The 17,306-nt window shown below is 44.8% G+C and overlaps 1 protein-coding gene across 1 annotated transcript in view; it reads right to left on the bottom strand.

The window, feature by feature from the left end:
* Positions 1-7,202, bottom strand: part of LOC116573586 (ERO1-like protein beta) — a gene marked incomplete at its 3' end in the record, with an annotated part of 47,435 nt that extends 40,233 nt beyond the window's left edge. The window contains exon 1 of the mRNA XM_032313757.1: positions 6,881-7,202. Within this exon, the coding sequence (XP_032169648.1) occupies positions 6,881-7,168 (288 nt within the window). The remainder of the gene's footprint in view (positions 1-6,880) is intronic.
* Between the last annotated feature and the right edge of the window lie 10,104 nt (positions 7,203-17,306).

Here is a 17,306-nt window from a genome sequence, read left to right as displayed (position 1 = left end):
AGCATTTCTTCGAAGACTAACCTAAAAGTCACAGACTATAATAATACTGCTGTAGTAACCCCATCTTATTTTTCTACTGCCATTTATGGAACACTTATGTGATAGGCACAGTGCTAAGAACATTACATGTTATCTCATTTATTCTTTAAATATTCTATGAAATAGGTATTATTATCCTCATTTTACACATAAGAAAATTAAGGCTTAGCATAGTTAAAATAATTTTTCCAAAGTAAAAATGAGACTTAGTCCCAAATAATCACACTTAAAAATACATGCTTTATCTACTACTCAAAGTATACATTAACTGAACAGAAAATGATATTTACAAAATGAGTTCAGAATCCAAAATTTCCATAAAACATTCTTCAGCTAAATTTAAAAATGGGACTCATGGACATCCACATATCAGATGAATCTTCAGGGAATCAGGTTGAGTGAAAAAAAGCCAACCTCAAAATGTTACTTATTATGTGATTTCATTTATACAACATTTTTTTTAAGATTTTATTTATTTGACAGAGATAACAAGTAGGCAGAGAGGCAGAGAGAAAGAGAGAGAGGAGGAAGCAGGCTCCTCGCTGAGCAGAGAGCCCGATACCAGGACCCTGAGATCATGACCTGAGCCGAAGGCAGAGGCTTAATCCACTGAGCCACCGAGGCACCCCTACAACATTTTTCAAATGGAGAAAAGTTTGTTGGTTACCAGGGCTTAAGGACTGGAGTAGGGAGAGGAACTGGAGTCAGGGAGAAGGGTAGAAAGGAGGGAGAGTGGTTATAAAAGAGCAAGAAGAGAGGTGCCTGAGTGGCTCAGTCAGTTGAGCTTTTGACTCTTGGTTTCAGCTCAGGTCACAATCTCAGGGTCATGAGACTGAGACTCACAATGGGCACATGCTCAGTGGGCAGTCTGTTTGAGATTCTCTCTCTCCCTCCTCTGCCCCTCTCCAATCCCTCTCTAAAAAAAATTAAATCATTTTTAAAAGGGCAAGAGGAAGGATCCTTGTGGTGATGAAATCGTTCAGCATCTTGACTACGGTGGTGCACACGTAAAAGTGGACAGAAAATGTACAGATGCAGGGGAGACTAGGAGGGATCTGAGTAAGATCAGCGGGTGCGTCAGTGTCAATGTCCTGGTGATAATACCGCACTGTATGTTTGCCAAATGGTACCAGTGGGTTAAACTAGATACAGTCTAGGTGGCATTTCTTTGTATTATTTCTTACAACTGCATGGAACCTGCACTTACCTCGATTTAATTTTTTATAAAAAGGGGGGGGGGTACCCAGGTGGTTAAAGATCATTTGTATGATCCATTGGAGGAATCTATGCACAGATGATCAGAAAATGGAAACCAGAAATTCCCAGTTGTTTCTTTCTCATGTTTTCCCTCTAGGAATGCAAAGGTGTCCCCAAACTCCCTACAACACAAAGAGTCAGAGGTATATTATCTTTAAAGAGCAAAGGATCATTCACAACAATTTTGGCTCTAGAATTCCAGATGCTTTACTATCCTAGTTACTAAGATCCTGTCACTAACTATTGAATTTTATTCCATTTCTCTAGCTTACTATTTGTAAAACTTTAAATTCTAAGTAATTGTGGAGAGTTGGGGGGGGGAGTAGAAATACCAACTGACAACGTTCTAGATTTTAAAAATACTTTATCCAGTGACTGCTCTTTCTTACAAATATTTCTTAAATTGTTCCTTTTTAGTAAACCACCATATTTTTAAAAAATATTTTCATTGTGGTAGAGGCTGGGGTAAGGTATACAAAATTATCACGTACTTATTTCTAACTCTTAAATACTAAGACAAAAGCCTGCATATCACCAAATTTTTAAAAACATAAATAGAGAGGTGCCTGGGTGCCTCTTGGCTGAGCATCTGACTCTTGGTTTCAGCTCAGGTCATGATCTCAGGGTACTGGGATGGAGCCTCAGGCTGTCCCTGCAGGCTCCCTGCTCAGCAGGGAAGCTGCTTCTCCAGCTCTCCCCACCCTCCACCCCTTCTCTTTCTAAAATAAATAATCTTAAAAAAATAGAAATAGAATATGGCTATTATCTTTTAAGTCCCTTTCTAATTATAGCCATCTCCCTCCCCCTGGAGGTAGAATAACCTATTTTTGTTAATTACCTTTCCTTGCAATTTCATCATATATGATATATCCCTAAACAATACAGAGGGTTCTTTTTGTTTTTGAACTTTAATATTAATGACATGTTTCTTTTGCTAATATTTTGCCAGCTACCCACCATAATGAGTTTTATGGTCATTCATTTTCCTTGCTGTAAATGTTGTATTATATGAAAATATCACAGTGTATTTATTCTATTGTTGACCTGTAAGGTCAGCAGAATAATGGCCCCCAAGATATCCATGCCATAATTCCAGAAGCCAGTGAATATGTTACAGTACATGGCAAAAGTGACTCTGCATATGTGATTAAGATCTTGAGATGGTAGTTAATACTGGATTATTTAAGCAAATTCAATAATAAGATCCTTGTAAGAGGAAGACAGTGTCAGAGTCAGACTGGAAGGTGCTACATTACTGGCTTTTAAGACAATGGAAAAGGACACAGGCCAGGAACACAGCAGCCTCTAAAAGCCTGGAAAAGGGAAGGAATGATGATTCTCCCCTAGAGCCTCCAGGAGAAATGCAGCTTTGTTGATACCTTTATTATATCCCTGTAAGACCCATTTTCAGACTTCTGGCCTACAGCATTATATGATCATAAATTTGTATTATTTCAAGCCACTAAATTTGTGGTAATTTGTTAAAGCAGCAACAGGAAACTAATGCAATCCATATTTAGGTTGTTCCCAGATTAAGTTAAAGAACAATGTTACACAAACACCTTTTTCTTTATCTCCCTATATATATTTATAAGAGTTTCTCCAGCTTATATGCTTACAAGTGAAATTACTATAGCTCATTTCCAAAATAGGTATACCACTTCACAATCCTACCAACAGCAGATAGAAGTTACTGCTAAATCATATATTTGCCATTATTTGATTTTTTTTAAAGATTTTATTTGGGGCACCTGGGTGGCTCAGTGGGTTAAGCCTATGCCTTTGGCTCAGGTCATGATCTCAGGGTCCTGGGATCTGAGCCCCACAGCCCTCCGGGTCTCTGCTCAGCAGGGAGACTGCTTCCCCCTCTCTCTCTCTGCCTCTCTGCCTACTTGTGATCTCTGTCAAATAAATAAAATCTTCAAAAAAGATTTTATTTATTATTTGACAGAGAGATAGAGAGCACAAGAAGACAGAGTGGCAGGCAGAGGGATAGGGAGAAGTCTCTCTGCTGAGCAGGGAGCCTGATGTGGGGCTTGATCCCAGGACCACAGGATCAAGACCTGAGCTGAAGGCAGCTGCTTAACCAACTGAGCCACCCAGGCACCACAATTATTTGATATTTAAAAAAAATTTTTCCAATATAGTAAGCAGGAAAGAGTATCTGATTTTTGTACTGATGAAGTATAATGTTTTATGTTCCATAAGACATGTGTATTTCTTGTGTGAAATACCTGTTTTTCATTTTTCTACTAGGTTGCCTTTTTCATGTTAACATGCAGGAATCAATACTTTTTCCCTATTCTGGTATATTCTTCTGGAACTCCAACCTGACATATTATATTAGACTGTATCTCTTAAGCTCTCTTTAAAATTTACTAACCAATTATCTCTCTGAGCTTCCTTCTGAATAATTCATGCTTTTATTTTCCATTCATTCAAAATATTTGAGAATCTACCTCACATAAGCCTTGCACTGTTGTTCTACCTGCTGGGAGTGCAAAAAGAGAAGAAAGAAAGAAAGAAAGAAAGAAAGAAAGAAAGAAAGAAAGAAAGAAAGAAAGAAAGAAAGAAAAAACAGACAAAAATCTCTGCTCTCCATGAGCTTACACGCTCATAGGAAGGGGGGGGGGTGAGCCACATACGGAGTCTGTCAAATGGTAATAAAGTAACAGGGAAACCAGGGAATAGGAATTGCAGGACTGAGTTGCTACTATTTTCAAAAGGAGAGTTACAAAAGGTCTCAGTCAAATTTTGGCAATGCTTGAAGAGGGAAAAGGAACAAGCCACACAATTTGGGAGAGTGGGAAAAGCACTCCAGGCATTGGGAACACAAACTATAAATGCCCCGAGGCAGTCAACTTGCCCAATGTTTCTGAGGAAAAATAAGGGGGACTATGTAGTAGATTAAAGGAGAAATAGGAGACCATTATAAGACTTTGGCTTTACTGGAACCCGGGGTTTTCTCACACCAACCAAGTCTCCAACTCTCCAACACCAAGTGAGTGCCCAAATCAGTTTTGATACCACCTGGAGTCAGAGCAGACCTCACGGAATTAAGGGCTCAGACACACAGACTGTCCCCACCTTAGATATCAGCCCCAAGTTCCAAGCCACCTGTACTTCTGACTGACCAGCTATAAACCGGGGTTCCCATGACTCTCTTCTCTGGTTCAGTAATTTGCAATGGCTCACAGGACCAAGGAAATGCTTATGTGTACTGTAAAGGATACAACTCAGGAAGTACCAAATAGAATAGATAGGGGCATAGGGCAAAGGTATTAGGAGGTGCAAGTACAGACCTTCTCTGCCTCCAATGCACCCTCCCAGCAAGGGTCTATTCGCCCACCTGGAAATGCGTCAATATTGTTTTAAGAGCTTTTACAGTGCTCCATCTCTAGCACCCCTATCCCCATCCTAGGGGTCATGGGTGGGGCCCAAAGAGGAGAAACAAGCAAAAGATACCAGAAAGACTAGCCAGAAAGACAAGACAAAAATCAGAAAGGGACAGCATCCTGGAAGCCCAGAGAAAAGATGTATTTCAAGGAGAGTAAGTAATGAACCATGGGGAAAAAACTGCTGTCTATAGGTAAAGCTAAGGTTTAAAAACTCACTATTGGCTTTAACAAGAAAGACACTATGGACTTTGCCAAGAGCAGTTTCCGAGGAGCTGGAGTGGGTTGAAGAGAGAACCAGCATGGAAGGAGTAAGGATAATTCCTTTGATGGGTTTTTTTGATAGAGAACAGAAAAATGGAGCAGAGCCAGGAGAGTTGGGCAGGTTGAGAGGGAACTGTAAACTAGAATTAACACCATGTTTTAGAATGCCAGTAACAGTCCATCAGAGAAGGAAAAACTAATGATCCAGGAGAGAAAGGGAAGAGTTGTTGAGCCATGTGCTTGAAAGAGGGAATGGGACCTAATGCAGATGAGGCAGGGATTGACCTTTGATAAGAGTTTACAGTTCAAAGAAAAAAAAAGTTTACAGTTCATCTATGATAATCCATTGGAAGTCATGACCTGTGGATTCAAAAACTAATAGGTAAACACATATGGATTACACGGATTACTCCAATTTTGTTGATGAAATTTGAAGATAAGAAAAGGAGAAGTGTTGAAGGATTAAGTAGAAAAAGACATAAAATGGTAGCATGATTCAGTAATCCTTTCTTCTGCTGGACATAATCAGCTAGCTAATTCACCCATTGAGTTTCTAATTTCAGCTCTAGAAATCACAGGTCTTTTTCCATAGTCTATATTTCTAATACCTCATTCATGGTGACTAGTGTTTGGTGATTTTGCCTATTAGCTGCTTATTCTCCTTGACACTGTATCTTCAAGAATTCGTTACGGCCTGGGTTGAAAATAAATTCTTCCAGAGGAAATGAGTATTTGCTTTTACCAGTAAACCAGCCCCACTTCTAGGAGACAGATCCAATAAAATGAGATAATATATACTGAAACACGTTGGAGATTAAATACTATCTATAATACGCTCCAATACTGTATTAGAAAATACCACTGGAAACAAAAACCAAATGTATCCACTTTTGAGGACTGTTTCACAAAATGTTCCTTTGAATATGCACAAATCTTTAATTTTTGAACTATATGTATTTATTTGGACATGATAAAAATGATATGTATTCATTTGGATATAATAAAAGTAAACGTGCAATTATAAAACAGTAACACATGTAATTAGTAGATGACAAAAACCTAAAGTGAAGTTTCCAGATTGATGACAAAGTATACAATTCACATAGGCTATAAAAAGAAAAAAATGAGGAAAGTCTCCTTTAAGAAAAATATCTAAATGTATACCCCAAAACTATCACCGCTAGAAGATAATTTTGCTAAAGACAATTTGGAAAATTTACTTTTTAGAAGATTTCCAGATTTCCATTAGTCCAGTGTTTCCTAAGCGGGGCTCACAAGGTAGTTCAGAGGATAACTGCCTTGCAGTTACTTACAAACAAGGCCTGTTTAAACTTGCTGATCGCTGGGTCCCATCCTGAGCCACTAAATCAGCACAGGTGGCAAGGGGGCCAGAGAATCTGCATTTTTAACACGCTCACCAATAACGAACCCGGAAGTCTGCCCCTTAGATTTTTACCAAATCATTCATTTAAAAAATCCCCACACAAATATGATGTTCGTGCTTTCTGGGATTTAGTGCACACACCATAACGCCAGGAGGAAAGTGTGTGAACAAAGTCAGAAAAGCATGTTTACACGGTTGCACGCAAGGCTTCAGTCGTCCTCAGCCAGGAGCACCAACCGCTTCAAATGGGCATCTCCGCTCGCCCTCGAGCCACCGAGACACCTGCCCTCCCAGCGGCTCCGCCGCCTCGCAGCAGGGGCAACCGGGCACAGCCGCACCTGATACTGCAGGAAAGCAGCGAACGGGGCTCTCGGGGCAAAGGCTCTGGCTCTCCACACCCTCGACCTCCAGCTCACTCTGTCCTGCAGGTGTCACAGGGCGCCCCCCGGGCCGGCCCACTCTCCCCACGTCACCCGTCACCGACCGGCTGTGTCCGCGAGCTTTCCCCTCGGGCCCCCCGGACCCCGCGGACCGGCTCAGCCGGCGAGAACTCCCCCGAGAACGAGGGACGGCAGAGCCGGGGCGCAGCAGGGGGCTCTCCAGCCCGAGAGCTCCAGGACTCGGGGTCTGGCGTCCCTCCCCGCCCGCGGCACTCCTGAGGGACGCGGGGGAGCCCCCCGGTGAGGGGCGGCCTTCCCCGTCCGCGCGTCCCTCCCCACACAGCGGACGGCGTCCCCACTCCCGCCCGGGCTCCCGCACACGCCCCGCCGCCCCACACACCAGAAGGAAAAGCGGAAACGCCTCCGGGAACCGTCACCGCCGCCCTCATCCTGCCGCCGCCTCCACGAGAGTCGCCGTCCCGCACTCACCGCGCGCATCTCGCAGGCGCCCCGGGACGCGGCGGTTCGGGTCACGGCCCCCCGCCCGCGCGGTCTCCAAAGCCCCTGCGGGTCCGGCCTGGCCCTGCCCGCACCCCCGCCGCGGCCCGCTCGCCGCCAGCGCCCGCGTCCGGCCCCTCGTCCCCGCCCCGCCGGCCCTCGGCTCACCTGGGCCTCGACGACGCGCGGGAGGAGGCCCAGAGTGACCAGCAGCTGCACTGCGGCCGCCCCCCGCCCGGCGCCGGCCAGCCGTGGCCCCCGAATCATGCTGACCTCTCCCCACAGCGCGACCTGCCGGGCCCCTCGGGGCCGGGGAACGGCGGGCGGTCCGAGCGACGACCCAAGGGGACGGCTCCCGGCGGCTGCGAGACTCCAGGGTCAGAGGTCCGCGCTGTGCGGACGCGGGGGACGCCCTCCCCTACTCCCGGCAGGTGCAAGTGAGGCGGGAGAGCCGGGCGCCCCCACTTCATCTCCCAGGCTGCCCCGCCCCCGGCTTCCCCCCGGCCACGCCCACTCCGAGCGCAGGGCCTTGGGGGAGTTGTGGTCTTTGCGCGGCCGCCGGCCAGTCTCCTGCGGGGGGCCAGAGCCAGAGGCTGGGGAAGCCCGGGAGCGGCGGCAGCGGCGGCGGCGGCGGCAACTCCGCTTCCCCGACGGCGGCCAATGGGGCAGAACCACGCGAGCCTCCAAAACAGGAGGCGCTGCGGGCGGGGCTCCGCTCCCTTCGGCCGGCCGCCGCGCCGCCTCCCCTCCCCGGTGGTGGCTCCCGGAATCCCGGCCGGGGTCAGGCCTGGGTGGCTGGTCCCCGACGCCGCACAGCCGGGGGACTTCGGGACGCGGCGCGCGGGGCCTTCGAGTGCGAGCCGGGGCGCGCTCTACGTCTCCTGCAGCGGCCGCGGCCTCCGGCGCCCGGTGGGGCCCCGCCAAACACCTGACACTTGGCGAGGCGACCCGGTTCCTCTTCGACTTCACGGCCCGCAGGCGTGGACACCGCCCCTCCTCGTCCGCTCCCACTCCCTGCCGCGGAGCAGACCGCGCGGAAGAAGCGGACGAGCCCCGGAGTTGATCATAACTTGTGGGGTGGGGACGAGCGCTCGGACGACCTGGGAGGGCTGCGGCCTGGCTCCGGCCCCCGCCTCCGAAACATCCCAGTTTCTCAAGGGGCTTCAGACGGAAGGAGGTTCCTTAACCTCCGCGAGCCTCAGTCTGTTCGTCCTTGAATAATGACCGACCCAAACCCTGTTTTAGGATTGCATTAGACCCTACCTAAAGGGCTTAGGATGGCGCCAGCACAAAAGAAGTTCAACGACAGCTGCTATTCCTTTTCTTAATAGCCTTGATTTCTAGAGAACTAGCAATACACCGGCTCACACGTACGCGGTACTTCCGTAACGACCACACATTTAGTGGTGTAAACAAGACATTTATTATCTTAGAGTTCTGAAAATCAGAAGTCCGAATTAGATCAGCAGGGCTGCATCTCCTAAAGGCTTTAGGGGACACTATGTTTCCTTGCTTTTCCCAGCTTCTAGAAGCCACCTGCTTTCCTTACAGCTCATAACTGTACACCACACTGTCACATCTTCACTCCCTAGGCTTCCATTGTTACATTCTTTCTCTTGCTGACCCTGACTCTACTGCTTCCCGCTCATAAAGAACCCTGTGATTACACAGGGTCCACTCAGATAATCCAGGATAATCTACCCACCTCAATTTTTTTTTTTTTTTTTTTTTTTTTAGTTTTCAGGAGACAGAGTTTGTTTATTGGGTAGGTAGGTGGGCACCAAACCCCAAAGTTCTTAATCACATCTGCAAAGTCCTTTTTGCCATATAGGGTAACAAACTCACAGTTTTTGGGAATTAGGGCGTACATAGGTTTGGGGGACATTGATCAGACAATACATAGTGTGTTACACCTTTCTGAGCACTTTCATTATTTGAGGGGCCTGTGCAAAATGAAAATTCAGGGTCCTGGTTTAAAAGATGGTAAGAATTTCAACCAGGGACAACAGAGCATTCAACCAGGTGCAGGGCCCTTCTGAGCCACATCAGTCCTCTTCCTCTTCAGCAGCTTGGAATTTTTGTTGGACTCTTCCAGCTACTTTTTCACGCTTCCTCTTTTCTTTGCCAAACCTCTATTTTCTATCCTCCCATTTCCTTTTGTCTCTTACATAAATATGATCTCTCCCCCTTCTGCTAAAGCTTTTCTCTTGTACAATCCAATGCGGTTTTTTTTTTTTTTTTCAGGATTCCTCATCTCTGCACCACATTTGATTTTATTGCTAACACATACTTTGTGGGATTATGTTATTTAAAAAATCCTGGGAATTTTTTGTTCTGGTTTAAAAAAAAAAGTTAGGGGGAAAAAAGTTTAGTTTCATTTTTTTTAGTTTCATTTTCATTTTTTTCCAGATCCAGTTGTTTTTTTCCCAAGTTCAGTCTCATATGTATATTGAGTCCAGCCAGTCTCCTCGTCCTTGCTCGGTGCTGCTGCTTGTTTTCCGAGGCTCACATTCACGCTTGCCCCCAGACTGCTGCCCTACGTCTCCTCTTCCCCATTCCCTCCAGCCCTAGAGTCTGGTTTCTATTGTGTAGGCTCCCTACCTCCTGTGCCTTAACTTCTCTCACTGGCCAACATCTTGATTCAAATTTGGATTCCATTTGGCCTTAACAGAATCACATACTTGCTGGCTTCCATTTTGTGTTATTTTCTTTCTCCTGTTTAGGAACTTCTGACGATCTCTCATAGATACTGACTTTAAGGATCTTCTCCTTCTACTTGAGCAGGATGTGCATCTTGCATTTAGAATCTTACATAAAACCTCATGCTCTTCTCTGAAAAAAAAAAAAAGGCACATAGCATATACTCCTCAAGGCACTATAAGTGCCTTTTACGTGATTCCTCTTAGGGTTGGAATCCCAGTGGGATTCTCATTGTTTGTGACTATCCACAGTCCCCCACAGAAGCAGGATGACCCACCACATTATATGACATCCTTGGGACTCTTCTAGTCCCCCAAGAATGAAATGGGTCATTTATGCCTCTTCTTTCTTCCATGATCCCAAGGATTCACTATATTGCTATATAATAAAATCAACAGGGATACCTGGGTGGCTCAGTTAAGCATCTGACTCTTGATTTCAGCTCAGGTCATGATCGCAGGGTCCTGGAATGGAGCCTCCAATTACACTCTGTGCTCAGCATGGAGTCTGCTTGGGGTTCTCTCTCCCTCTCCCTCTGCCCCCCCAATAAACAAATAAATCTTTAAAAAATGAAATCAATTACAATTTCTTAGAAAATACTACCAATTTTTACTAGGCTGCAATTGTCACTGGGTTGTAAAAAAGTCAGAAAACACAGAGAAAATATTCAGTTATTTTAAAGATAACTTTACAATTACTTGAGACAATCTTTTCCTAAATTTTCAGGTTCTGTTTTTAAAATGTCTTAAAATCTCATGCTCCTAGTCTGTGGTGCTTTTTCTCAGACATCCCTGGGCTTATCATACCACTAAATTAGCGTGATTCTTTGCTGTACAAAATTATTTATCAAAGAGGTTCTCTTTTCAAATGCCTTCATTGTACTATTTTAATTACCATGTATAGAAATTTACTAATTTATCAAGAATGGCTCTAAGGTTTTTTTTTTAAAGATTTTTTCTTTATTTATCTGACAGAGATCACAAGTAGGCAGAGAGGCAAGCAGAGAGAGAGGAGGAAACAGGCTCCCTGCAGAGCAGAGAGCCCGATGTGGGGCTCAATCCCAGGACCCTGGGATCATGACCTGAGCCGAAGGCAGAGGCTTAACCCACTGAGCCACCCAGGTGCCCCAAGAATGGCTCTAAGGTTTTTAATGACAAGAGAACACTTTGGAAATGAGAGCTCTTCAAAAACCTCTGTTTATATCTGAAAGGTTTGCAGAATTATTTTTTAATAGAGTAGTTTTCGGTTCACAACACAATGGAGTGGAAAATACCATTCCCCTACACCCCTCCCATCAACCTGCATGGCCTCCCGATTAATCAACATCCCCCACTAGAATGGTGTATTTGTTATAATCAGTGAACCAACATTGATACATCATTAACACCCAAAGCCCATAGTTGATATTAGGGTTTGTTTTTTGTGTGTTATACATCTGATGAGTTTTGACAAATGTGTAATAACAAGTATCCACCCTTGTCCTATTAGATGGAATAGTTTCATTGCCTCAAAAATCTTGTGCTCGATTTGTGTCTCTCTCCTCAGTGAAATCATTTTTTCATCAACTTTCCTGCCCCGAGGTTCATGTAATAAATGGAAAAATCTGTATCAGTTGGAATTAATTCTAACCATGTAGAATAAAACAAAGCAAAACATCAAATTCAACGAAACTGAAATAAGGTTTCTCTTCACTCTACATGGTGATTTCAAGGAAAAAAAAAAGATGTGTAGTGGTGTCCAGTTATCTTACTAAATGTTAATGATCATCACTTCAATCTTCTGACCACAATTATGACACAGGAGGGTGGGATTTCGAATGTAGCAATACGGATATCTTGTACTAAGGCAGAGACAAGAGATGTGTCTATACCACTGTCAAGGTTATGGAAGAAATTGAAGGTATAGGGCACCTGGGTGGCTCATTCGGTTAAGCATCTTCCTTCATCTTAGGTATGATCCCAGAGTCCCAGGATGGAGTCCTGCATGGGGTTAGTTCCTACTTGGTGGGGAGTCTGCTTCTCCCTCTACCACTGCCTGTCCCTCCCCCTGCTTGTGCACACACACACACACACACACACACTCTCTCTCTCTCTCTCTCTCTCTCTTTCTCTCTCCCTCTCTCGTCAAAAAAACAAGTAAAATCTTTAAAAAAAGAAATAAAGAAAGAAAGAAAATGAAGATAGGCTTCCTTTGGGATAGCACCCTCAGCTCAGACTCCGTATACCCTTGTGTACACTCACTTATGAAAGGACTAGCACTTCTTACCAGGATTAGCTGAGGATTCTCTGCACCTCCTCCTACTCCACAAGATATGTATGCCAGCTGCACATCCCATTTTGTATCTACATAAAAAAGCCTAATTCTGATTTATGTTTTTTGAGTAACAAGTGGAAAATCTCTTGATTGTTCCAAAAAATAATTTTGAATAGAAAGCTACTAATGTGTTTTTGTTCATGAATTTCTATGACGTAGAGGAATAAAGTAGTCACTTTCCTGGTGCTGGAGCTAAGGACAAGCCACCACTCAGCAGGCAGGGGGTGGGGGGTGCTTATAAGGGAGCATAAGCATCAAATGAATGATGAGACCAGGTGATTTTTTAGAGTTTTTCAATCCTTACTTTCAGTGATTCCACTTAAAATACAGAACACTCTACTTGGAACTTTTTTTTTTTTCATCCAATGATCAAAAGAAAAAAAAAAGCCTTTTCCTAACATTGTTTAAACATTTTAGAATTATCCTTTCCCATTTGCAGTATGAGCATCAGTATCTGCAACTCAGCAAATGGCCCATTATCCCATGTTCCCACATTAATAGCTTGAACTGGAAAGTAGTTATAGATTGCAAATTGAATGACTGGATCAATCAATAGCCATATATTACCAACTTTTGAAATAGACTAGACTATACATACTAATACCCAGGACACAGGAATGTAACACACTTTGAGAAAAAAGAGATAGCAAGAAAAACTTTCTGACTCATAGATCTAAACTAACGACTGGCTGACATTTAAATAAAAAGAACTAATTATTGTGGGGTTATTTTAATAGAGTTGTTAAGAAAAACACTTTAAAATGTCCGTATAACAGTGTCAGAAAGAATTATTTAGGAGAAAAGCCACTGGGCTGTCTTGGAATATTAGTACACCATTGTCTCACTGTTCATGGTGACCTCATTAGCAATGTGCAGACTTCAGATTATAAAGATACTCTTTTCATCCCAGGGTCAGTACCTCTGCCATGGCTATCTTTGTATTTAAAAAAGAAGTACATTAACCAGAAATTGTATTTCATTTCCAAAAAGCATATAGAAACCAAAGTATAGCCATGTCTCCCACTCCCTCACCTACCCACTGACCTGCATCTGCCTTTTCTCCCGTGCCTCCACCCTTACACCCAGCTCTGCTCCCTTTGCCAACCAAAAGGCATTTCTCTAACAATTCTCTCATTGTGTTCTGCATGATGGATTTCCCACTCTGCTGATGGATTCCATCAGTATTAAAAACATGTTGAAAGAACTCCCACCTTTTAAAAACACTTCTTGACCCTATTTCTGCCATGCCTTTTTTTTTTACAGAACCCTCCTTAAACTAGTGATCTATATTTGCTGTGTTCAGTTCTGCTCCTCTTGTTCTCTCATTAACCCCCTTAAATTAAATGTTTGCCCCCACTGCCCCACCAAAACTGCTCTTGGGGAAGCTCCCCACTGACGTCTTTATTGCTATAACCAACGCCAGTTCTCAGGACTCTTTGATCTGACCTAAAGCAGCATTTCACACTGCTGAGCACCTTCTCCTTGAAACACTTTCTTCACATGACTTCCCTGGTCTTGCTCCTATACCTTAGTTTTTCTTTCCTCTCAGTCCTTTTGCTGGTTTGTCCTCAATTCCATGACCTCTAAATAAAGCCTCCTTGGGACACCTGGTTGGTGCAGTCAGTTAAGACCCAACTCTCAGGGTGCCTGGGTGGCTCAGTCAGTTAAGCACTTGCCTTCGGCTCAGGTCCTGATCCTGGGCACTGGGATTGAGACTCATGACAGGCTCCTTGCTCAGAGGGAAGCCTGCTTCTCCCTGTCCCTATGCTCCCTGCTCCCCCTGCTTGCACTCTCTCTCTGTCTCTCTGTGTCAGATAAATAAGTGAAATCTTAAAGAGAGAGAGAGAGAGAGAGATAGCACTCCAACTCTTGATTTCAGCTCAGGTCATGCATGATGTCTGCACTCAGTGGGGAACCTGACATTTCTCAGTAAAGTGTCATTATGTCAGGTTGGTGGGTCCCCCAGGAGAAGTTTGTTCTTCAAGCTTACTGATGTCAGACCTCCGCCTCCCTCCTCCCCACTCTGTGGTTGGTATAGACGCTAGTCAAAGATGGGGCTGGAACTAATGGTGGCCCCATCTTCCCTGGACCACTCGGGGACAACGGTCTCATCCTTCTCAAGACCAGGCATCCCAGCACCTCTGCTCCAGGTGAAAGGAAGCACAGCTCATCCTCAGCAATGAACTCTGCCTTGGTGAAAAGACTTCCGGACGGGGTGCCCGGGTCAGTCCTTAAGTGTCTGCCTTCAACGCAGGTCATGACCCCAGGGTCCTGGGATCAAGCCCTGCAACTATGGGGCTTACAGCTCAGTGGGGAGCCTGCTCCCTATCCCTCTGCCTCTACCCCCACTTGGGCGTCTTCTCTCTCTCTCTCTCTCTCTATCTATCTATCTCTCAAATAAATAAATAAAATATTTTTTAAAAATATTTTATTTATTTATTTGAGAGGCAGAGATATCAAGTAGACAGAGAAGAGGAAGCAGGCTCCCTGCTGAGCAGAGAGCCTGATGCGGGGCTCCATCGCAGGACCCTGAGATCATGATCTGAGCCGAAGGCAGAGGCTTTAACCCACTGAGCCACCCAGGCGCCCCAATAAAATATTTTTTAAAAAAGTTCTGGGATCCCATCTTTTATAAGTGGGGACGGTCATACCAGATGAGAGAGGAGAAATCAGGGCACTTGGGTACTGGATGTGGCTGCCGTGAAGACCTCAAATACTATAGTTCCAGAACCAAGATCACAGAAACAGAGGGTAACATGGTGCTTCTTAATGTATAGCACAGAACCTCTCAGGGTGCAATTGGTGCCAGTGTTCTCTTCTGAGGGGGGCAGGATCAAACCACTTTATTGAGGGGCTTCAGGGAAAGGTCAAAGGTCTAGGAGGACAATGAGATCCAGTATCCTTAGCCTGGCCAGGATCTCCTCAGCGTCACAGTTTCCCAAAAAAGTCCAAATGTCCTCTTAAGGCCCACATTCTAAAATGTCTTTTTGGGGGGCACCTGGGTGGCTCAATGGGTTAAAGCCTCTGCCTTTGGCTCAGGTCATGATCCCAGGGTCCTGGGATCAAGCCCTGCATTGAGCCCCACATCAGGCTCTCTGCTCAGCAAAAAGCCTGCTTCCTCCTCTCTCTCTGCCTGCCTCTCTGCCTACTTGTGATCTTTGTCAAATAAATAAATGAAATCTTTAAAAAAATAAATAAATAAAATGTCTTTTTGGCATTTAGCCTGCTGGTAACTATTCACTCGAGAACCACTACATGGTGCCAACAAGGACTTGGCTTCCCATAGTGTAGGACTCCCAAACTTCTCTACCCTGTGCGCCACCTGCCCAGCTCTCCTTGCCTAAAATTCATATCTTCCAAAAAACAGCAAGACAGGCTTTCTAGTTTTTAGTTGGGGAAAAGCAGCCTAACTCAGATCTCAGGCCAGAGAAGGCTGTGGTGTGGGGCAGTGGGACGACCAGCACTGGCTGGGGGGCTGGATTCAGTCACCTCAGTCACCCCACTTGCCAGTGTTTTTTTCTCCATCATAGTGGGGCCGCTATGCTACGTTCTAGGTGCCTGCCCTGAAGTCAGGAAATCGTCCCTAGACAGAGTGCTAGGCAATTGTAGGAGCCACTCCTGAGTGTTCCTTCTCTCAGGGGCTGTAGTCTGTGTCACTTTGGCATAGTGCCTAGAAACTCTGTCTCATGTATTTTGTCTGTTTTAATAGAATTTCCTCTTTGTGGCAAGACAAAATGGAATTTCTAAAAAGGAAAGTACTACGTTTTTAAAATCTTGGTGAGACTAAGGGCCCCTGGGTGGCTCAGTCAGTCAAGTGGCTGCCTTCAGCTCAGGTCATGATTTCAGGGTCCTGGGATTGAACCCCACATCGGGCTCCCTGCTCAGCATGAGGGTGGGGGAGTCTGCTTCTCCCTCTCCCTTTCCTGCTCCTGCTGCTGTTCCCTCTCTCTCTGTGTCAAATAAATAAATAAAATCTTTTAAAAAATCAGATACATAACCAACTGACTCACCCAAACACCCAAAGCATATTTCAATTTTATGTGGCTTCAAAGATTCACAGTCAATAACATGGTAGGATCAAAACTAATAATTAATTTCATCAGGATTCAGAGATTTTTATTTGAAGGGTTGTTGTTACCAAAAACTTTGAGGAAAGATAGATGATCCTTCTGTTGCTAGTTTAAGTATCAGTTGGGAACTAGAAAAGAATATTCTCTGAGGTCATCTGAAGCCTACATTTGTATCTACAAGATGACTTAAAAGAAATCAATTCTTTATATATTTGACAGCACAAAGTTTCTTTTTTTGCTTAGCAGTTTCTCTTAAAAAAAGTAATGTCTAATATGTTGTACATTTTTATTTGACATTCCTGTAATACATGCTGTATTACTTCTCAGTTATGAAGAGACATTAAAAATGCCAAATACTTTGACACATCCAATCACCCTATCATCGCCATGACATAAAGATGGGGAAAGAGGGGGCGCCTGGGTGGCTCAGTGGGTTAAGCCGCTGCCTTCGGCTCAGGTCATGATCCCAGGGTCCTGGGATCGAGTTCCGCATCGGGCTCTCTGCTCAGCTGGGAGCCTGCTTCCCTCTCTCTCTGCCTGCCTCTCCATCTACTTGTGATATCTCTCTGTCAAATAAATAAATAAATAAAATCTTAAAAAAAAAAAAGATGGGGAAAGAGAACTCCAAGGCTTCATGTCTCACTTGGAGCCAGGCAGTAGCCTGGGACTGGTCCGCCTTCAGGCTCGAGCGCCTCCCAGCCCACCCTCCGTGGTGTGGAGACTAAGACCTCAAGTTACCAGCGACTCTCAAGTCAGATTTGTTAATAACCAGCACTCACTTACCTCTGAGGAAAAACCAGCATCGTGAAAGAGAGATGACACCCTCTATTAACAGGTCATCTTTTAACCCTGAATGGGTCTCTAAAATACCTATAGGTAATCTCTTTACTGGCTAAGAGACAATGGCACGTGCAGAAAATCGAGGAGGGAGAACCTAGGCTTAGGGTTAGTGGCTATGGGCATGACTGTACTGATCTGATAGCACTGTGGCAAGGCTTACAGGGGC

Source organism: Mustela erminea, chromosome 14, assembly GCF_009829155.1.
Source record: "Mustela erminea isolate mMusErm1 chromosome 14, mMusErm1.Pri, whole genome shotgun sequence".
NCBI lineage: Eukaryota > Metazoa > Chordata > Mammalia > Carnivora > Mustelidae > Mustela > Mustela erminea.
The sequence above is the reverse complement of the archived record's forward strand: the minus strand, read 5'-3'. Positions and strand labels throughout refer to the sequence as shown.